The 7,151-nt window shown below is 42.8% G+C and overlaps 1 protein-coding gene across 1 annotated transcript in view; it reads left to right on the top strand.

The window, feature by feature from the left end:
- Window positions 1-3,334: 3,334 nt before the first annotated feature.
- The window catches only part of DHX30 (DEAH (Asp-Glu-Ala-His) box helicase 30), a 31,091-nt gene continuing 27,274 nt past the window's right edge, over window positions 3,335-7,151 (top strand). The window contains exon 1 of the mRNA XM_009885685.1: window positions 3,335-3,364. Within this exon, the coding sequence (XP_009883987.1) occupies window positions 3,340-3,364 (25 nt within the window). The 5' untranslated portion in view covers window positions 3,335-3,339. The remainder of the gene's footprint in view (window positions 3,365-7,151) is intronic.

Below are 7,151 nucleotides of genomic sequence, written 5' to 3'. Positions count from 1 at the left end.
GCTCGCTGCTCGGGTCCTGGGCGAGCGGCCGGAGGGGAGAGCCCCGGTTGGAGCGGGGCGTGCTGAGCCCTGCTTCGGGAAATGGCACGGGGCGACCCGGAGAGGGCCTGGGGAGCTGGGCTCTGCCCGGGTTTTCTGCTCTGTGCCGTGGGGAAGGCATCACTCTTGTTACAGAGCTGTTCTCCAGCGTGGCTCACAGCCCATTTCTTAGTTTTTTCTCTCCCTTACGTTCCTGTAACTTACTCTGTTGTCACTAGCGGCACCATTTTTCCCCCCGTGGTCATTGAAACTGTGGCTCTGGGTTGCCCATTTAGTCCACAGTGCTTGGTCTCAAGAGCAGTGGGTGCCCAAGGGCATCCAACGCCCGGTCCTACGTCTAGCACTTTATTGTTCCCCCCTTCTACCTTATCAGAGTTCAGCAACGGGAATCCTGCAAAATTAGGATTGGCAAAGAAAGGTTTCTTGTACGGATCCACTGCTCTTTCGGCCCAAATAGGTGAAAGTCATACTGTTTTGCTTTGCTTGGACCCCAGTGTAGGTGATCCTTGAGGGTGAATGATACGTAAGACAACACAATTTCTCCTTTGTTCTCCCGACAAAGCACATGGGGCTATACCTCTTCATGCACTGCTGGAGTATCACAGTAGGCAATAATCAGAAATTCAGTGATACTCACTGCATCCTGATGTACTTTCTTCTTGAGGATGTGGTTTCTCCTTATACGTGTGTGTAGCTGTTTTCAAGTGGATCAAGGAGACCCAACAAAGACCCAATTCCCAGGCCTTTGACGTTTTATCTAATTGTTTCCAGTACCACATTCACTGGTTTCACTCTTTACCTTTGCAGTAGGGGCATTAAGTCTATCTAACAAACTTTTAGTGTCTCTTTTGCCATCTGGGATTCTAGTACTTTGCCAAGTGTGAGGCATCAGGCACTCTGCAGTATGATGGCATCATCGTGGTGGTTGATTCTTATTCCATTCATCATATTCCACTTGTTCGTAAATCCAGTGTCCTATGAGGCCCCACACCTCTCTCCTGTCATCAGAGCCTGACAAAGGATATCCTGAATCTTCCAGTGTGTCCCCCTTTCAATGTGTTCATGTGTCCCTGTCATTTCCATGAATGGTGAAGCAGCTGCCACAGTTGGAATTTATTTATTTATTTATTTATTTCTGTTGTATTGGGATCTTCTGCAACAAACCCCTGGGATTTTCCCCATGCTGCTCACTGTGCTAAAACTGATTTCCAGTTCAGGATCCTCTGTGTTCAGATCCACCAGATCTGGTCCTTGAGTAATCCAGTGATGATGCTGCAGGGGCTGATCTCTTAATGACCTGTACCTTAAACCTAAGCTCTTCTCTCGGTGCTTTGACCATGTTGCTACTGGATGCTCAAGCTTGAAGTACTCTAATTCCTCCATGTCATTTAAAAGGGATCCCTCATCAGTGGGACAGCAAGAGCTGGATTCTGTTCGTGGCCCTTATCTGGATTGTTTAATCTCTCTATGCCTTTATTCTTTTCCCTCTCCTGTCCCTGCTCCCACCCAGTCTGACTCTTTTAGCCTTGAGGCTGTTACTGGTGGCACAGTAAGGGTCCCCATCTCACCTGGGGCTCTACAGGCGTGATTCTAAATAACAGCTTTGTTAGAGTCTTGCTTGTCAATGGGGCTCGCGGTTGTTAGTCTTGCAATCTCATCTATGTAGGGTTTTCAGTTTCTATTTATTTTTTTTTTTGGTCTTGAGCAGAAAAGATCGTTTGCTTCAACTTTATCTTGCGTTTATTTTTGGAAGTGCCCTTCTGCCCCTCCCAATGTAGGTGAGAAGTTCTTTGTTCTCTTTCCCACTAATTTGCACTCTGTAGGTAAGCCGTGCACTTTATCTGCCTGAATGGTACATCGCCTCAGAAAGCTGTTGTAGACTAACTTCCCTGTGTTCTCTGGAATACACTTAGCCTGTCTGAAAGCAAACAGCGTCCCCATTTTTTGTGATGCTTAAAAATTTGGGAGGAAGATGCAGCCAATACCTCCGTGACTTAGATTTAAGAATATATTGCAACATTCCCTGTCATACTCCTGATTGTCTCTCTCCGATGATTTCAGAGTGTTCAGGAGCTTACTCTTCTGTGTCGGAGTAATATTGGACTCGTATAATTTATCAGAAATACTCCTGGCTTTAAGATGGTTTGTACCTTGACTGAGCTGATCCCTACGTGAAGAGGGCACAAGACTGCTATGTGGTCGCCTCTTTGAGCTTGCAATTTGCATTCCTCCCGTGACTTAGCTCCACGGTTGAGTGCTTCGGCCTTAAGAATCTCGCTCGACTACCACAAAAGAGTTTCCTAACTTTGTTCAGTCCAGCGAGTTAGTTATACCAAGGATGTTTTCCTCTGCCAATCTTGGTAATTACTGCAGCGTGTATGGTTTCTCATTTTTAAACAAGTCAAATAACTGCGTTTTTATTTATTTAGTCATTGAAAAAGACAAAGTGTAGACTTGTCAGCCACAGCAAGTTGGTTTCTGTGTGCCCGTAGGGAGGTGACTTGCTGAACAAGGTGTCATGTCCAGAGTTCTGCTCCGAAAGTGGTGTTATTTTAGGCCTTGCTTGCTGTTGCTGAAGTTAATAGTAATTTTGTCATTAGTTTCACTAAAAGCAAAAATGGATCATTTAAAAGAAGAATAATTGTAGGATATTAATTGTGCGTGTGGGAATAGCCATTAATATGGATAGGTAATGTTAGCTTTGTGGCAATGAGGACCCTCACCCATCTGATCCAAGTTTGTTACTCCATTATGAAGAATGCCTAAAATGTATTTAATATTTGGCATGACAGATATAACTCCCCAAAACAAAGTTGGTTTTTTTTCTTATTTGAGAAATTAAAATAGAAAGTTTAACATACTTTCAGCAAAGAACATTATTAAAAGTACATGTTTCTTTCTTCTCTTGTTTTGCTTTATAAAGGGGGAATAATGGCAGCTGTCTACCTACTTCTGGCATTCTGGCTTAAAAAGGTTTTAAAAAATATCCCCAAATCAATATCGGCACAGGGACAAAGCACTTCCAAAAGCTCAAACCGCTGGTTGAGAAGACACTTCCCCCTTTGGGCGTAGAGCAGGACCACAGCAAATAGTACACGCACGAGTCAGATGAAACCGGCGGAATATAGACAGCAAGGTGGAATTTGTTGAGGACTGTCAGCTTTGTCTTGTGCTAAAGACAGCTAGTTTCAGAAGCGCTAAGGACTTGAAACATCTCAAAGGAAATATTAATTATAACTTCCTGTTTCTTTTCGTTACCTCTTGCTTTCCTAGGAGTCAGCCCTTTTCACTGTGATGGAGATGTTCTCGCTGAATTCCCTTAAAGGTAAGGACCTGAGACAATCTGCAATTCAACTCTTTTTTTTTTTTTTTTTTTTAACCTTTGTTCAGCGATTTAATATTATAGGAGATTGACCAAGAAAATTAATTTGTAAGGAACGGTACTGTCCTTCTCTATGCTGGATAAATCAGAGGCTTGTCCTACAAATGTCTGTGTCAGACTTCCTTCTCAGTGCATTAGGGACAAAAAAAGGAATTGAAATGGCGCGACCTGAACTAGCGATAGCGATGTAATGTATGATGCCGGTTTTTATGTTTGAGACACGCTTTACCTCGGAGGGGAGCCCAGTGCCAGTTTTTGTGTTTGAGACACCCTTTATTCTCTGAGGGGAGCCCAGTGTGCAAAACTTGCGCTTTAAGTGTGATGCGAGGGTGGTGGTTGTAACCAGTGTAATGCAATTGTGCGGTGGTTAGCGTAGCGCAAGAGTCTGTGTTGCAGGTAAGCGCGGTTACAGTGAGTACAAGAGAGAAATTCAGGGAAACAACAGAATTTGGTAGGGGAGAAGGCCTGTTGTGTTATCCAATAGATGACAATGTAGACTTGTTTGCTATTAGACGTAAAGTACAGCCTTTTTTTTTTTTCCCCTTTTAATTTTACCCTCCTAAACATACCTGCATCCTTTTATACCAATTCAGTCAGCGCTTTCTCCTTGGTGTTTGAGTACTTTAAATATCTGTCTGCTGTTGTCACATCCTTTTTTTTCCTGTCATTCCTTTACCAACCTCTTTCTTTAGGTCATATTTTTTCTTAAGAAATCCCTCCAGTCACTGGCTGGTTTTTGTTTTCTTCCGTTGTTCTTTTCTGAACTCCGTTACTTGATCTTAAAATAAGGTGCATAGAATGGAATACAATATTCCAGCTATGGCTGAACCAGTGACGGATCTCTGCCTCCTGTCTCGGGGAAGTCGTGTTTCTGCTTTAGCACTTGGGGAACACAACAGTGTACCAGCCATTCTTGTAACGCTGCCACGCTAGTGAGTCACCAATATTGTGGGTTCCCTATTTAAAACAAAAATTCCCAGAATGCTTTATATGTCCAGGGCGTTAATTATGTACGAAGTAATTTCAGTTGGGAATAAAAACCCTCTCATCTGTCAAATGGCGTGACCCGGGTTGGAGTCTTGAGAGAAGGACCTTTTCCTGTGAGGGCTAGTGGTTTGTCATGGCCAGACTGGGATTGGGACTCAGGGTGCTGTCACACTTGCGCTCCGGGGGAAAAGGAAGTCTTTAACATAACGTGGCCTGTTAACGAGCTTCTGCATAGCGCTGCTGCCTCTGCAAAGGCTTGGCTAGAGAAGATGAATTAACCATGGCTCATCGAAGTGAGCCTGAACTGGCAAAGCCTGGGAAGATGGCTTTAAGCGATTATTTATATGCTGGTCAACGCTCATCCCTGCAAAATAAAGAGGTTTGGATTGAGTATGTGGAATTTGTGACTTCTGGAATTTTTTAATAAATTGAGTCTTAACTATTTTTTCTGTGCTCATAAGATATTTTTTATATCATTTACAGTGACAAACCGCTAGCCCTACTCATGTTTGCCTTGCCGTGCGCCAGCACAGTCTTTCAATACCTTCTCTCAGATTTCTCCTTCCCCCTGACTGTGTGTTTCCACGATTCTCCCCAGACATGTACTTTACTTATGTTTTCTTTTGTTTGTTTTGCTTTTCATCGTTGTGGTCTCCAGCCATGGTTTTCATCCCTTTTGTATTTCTTCTCTGATGTTCACAACTTGAAACTGCTTAGTAGCTGTCATTATTATTATTTTTCTCTCCACTGCTGGGCAGCTTATTGCCTCATCTAGATCTTGGGAAAATGCTAAATAAACCAGCAACTGTATCAATTAAGTAGTTTCCCAGTAGATTCATCTTCCCAGAAGGCTGTATTAATGTTTACATACTCTTTCCAGCCACCTTTTCTTTCTGGTCCTCCTTGAAGCTTTTGTTTCCGAACCAACTGAAGTTTCTTTCTGAAAGTAAGAGTTCTTGCAACTTGCTATCAAGATTTACATATAATTTATTTCTTTAAATTGAGCCACGTGTCTAGCAAGATTGTTTTCCTTTTCAGTGGGCCAATGCTTTTAAAAATTGTAATCTAAGCCCTTATAATTAGAGTGCTGGAATAACTCTCACATCTTAAAAAAAAAAAAAAAAAAAAAAAGCCTTTTTTTGACTTCTGGTGCTGCTTCAAGATCTGAGGGGGCGGGTGTTTGTTTTGTTTTGCTTTTTTAGTAAAAAATAACCACACTAGCTAATTCATAGAGGTTCTAAAAGGTGTGCGTATTGGAAAAGGCAAATTTGGTGTAGTAAGATTTTTTTTTGTTGTTGTTTTTTGTTTGTTTGTTCATGGATGCTCTTCCAAAGGTTTGGTTTTTTTATACTGGGTTTTGTTTGATAACTTTCCACTTCTTAGATCTCTTCTTGTGGAATACCGGCTTTGGAAAACTTCAGTCTTTAGTTAATTGTTTTGTGGCTTAGCGAAGATTGTTCTTTTGGATTTAAAAACAAACAAAACCCACCACCACCCCCAAAACAACCAAAACCCCCCTTTTTTCATCATGATATTTCAACAACCATTCATGTAAATTTTTAGTTTATGCACAAAACATTCACCGAGTAGTAAGTCGACGTAAAAATGATACCCTGGTTTAAAGAAACACACAACTTAATGGTAGTCCCAGGTGTAGGTTGCAGCCAGAGACAATAAAATTTCTTAGAAAAATAATCCAGACTTTAAAAAAAAAGCAATTAAAAAAATAATCCTGTAGTGTTTGGATTTCAGTGAGCACTACGGTGTTGACAACATTATCCCGTGGACACAAAATGAGGGTTTTAGTGTTTATCTCAAATGTTAGTGCCCAGTGGGCTGCGGGGGGGTGGATTTCTTTTTCGTGACGTACACCTGAAGGTGAATTGCGCGTGTGCGTTGGGGGTGTGTGGCTGAAGACCAGAAACCCGGGATGACGAGTGCCGGGCTTGGGGCAGTTCCCGAATTTCCCCGTCCCAATCCTTCTTGCGGTCACTCGTATTGGAACCGTGAGAAAGGCTGCTTTGCCTGTAAACCTGCAAGGATTGCAAGAAATGGGTGCGGGAGTGAGACCAGGGGCAGCCAAACGCCATTGAAAGCATAGTAAAAATTGCATGTGTGTGGTTTTTTTTTCCTCTAATTAGAGAAGGTTAGTAACGATTCTGAAATAAAATCCATATTTGGAGGACTGGCCCGCGCGTTGTGTTCGCAGCATCGTCACCAGGTTGCTCAGATCTTGGAGCAAATGACTCATCCCTTTGTGGTAATGTTTCTTTGAGCGTGTCTGAAGACACCCTATTTTTTGGGGGGGGGGTGGGGTGGTGGTGTGTGTGACACCTACAAAATATTCCCAAACCCCTTTGTGTCCGTCCGTAGCGCCTGATGGGCGAGTACACGCTTTGACTTGCTCTCTTGTTTCTGTGTCAGGAGGACAGGCAGCTGCAAATGACTCATCCCTTTGTGGTAATGTTTCTTTGAGCGTGTCTGAAGACACCCTATTTTTTGGGGGGGGGGTGGGGTGGTGGTGTGTGTGACACCTACAAAATATTCCCAAACCCCTTTGTGTCCGTCCGTAGCGCCTGATGGGCGAGTACACGCTTTGACTTGCTCTCTTGTTTCTGTGTCAGGAGGACAGGCAGCTCCGGGCAGGGCTGGTAGAGCTCGATGATGCAAGTGCAGTTGATTATTTATTTATCTTTATATAAAAAAAAAAAAAAAAAAAAAGGGAAAAAAAATGTTTCTTTTT

The sequence above is a fragment of the Charadrius vociferus genome, unplaced genomic scaffold, assembly GCF_000708025.1.
Source record: "Charadrius vociferus isolate BGI_N301 unplaced genomic scaffold, ASM70802v2 scaffold825, whole genome shotgun sequence".
Classification (NCBI taxonomy): Eukaryota; Metazoa; Chordata; class Aves; order Charadriiformes; family Charadriidae; genus Charadrius; species Charadrius vociferus.
This window is presented reverse-complemented; position numbering and strand designations above follow the sequence as displayed.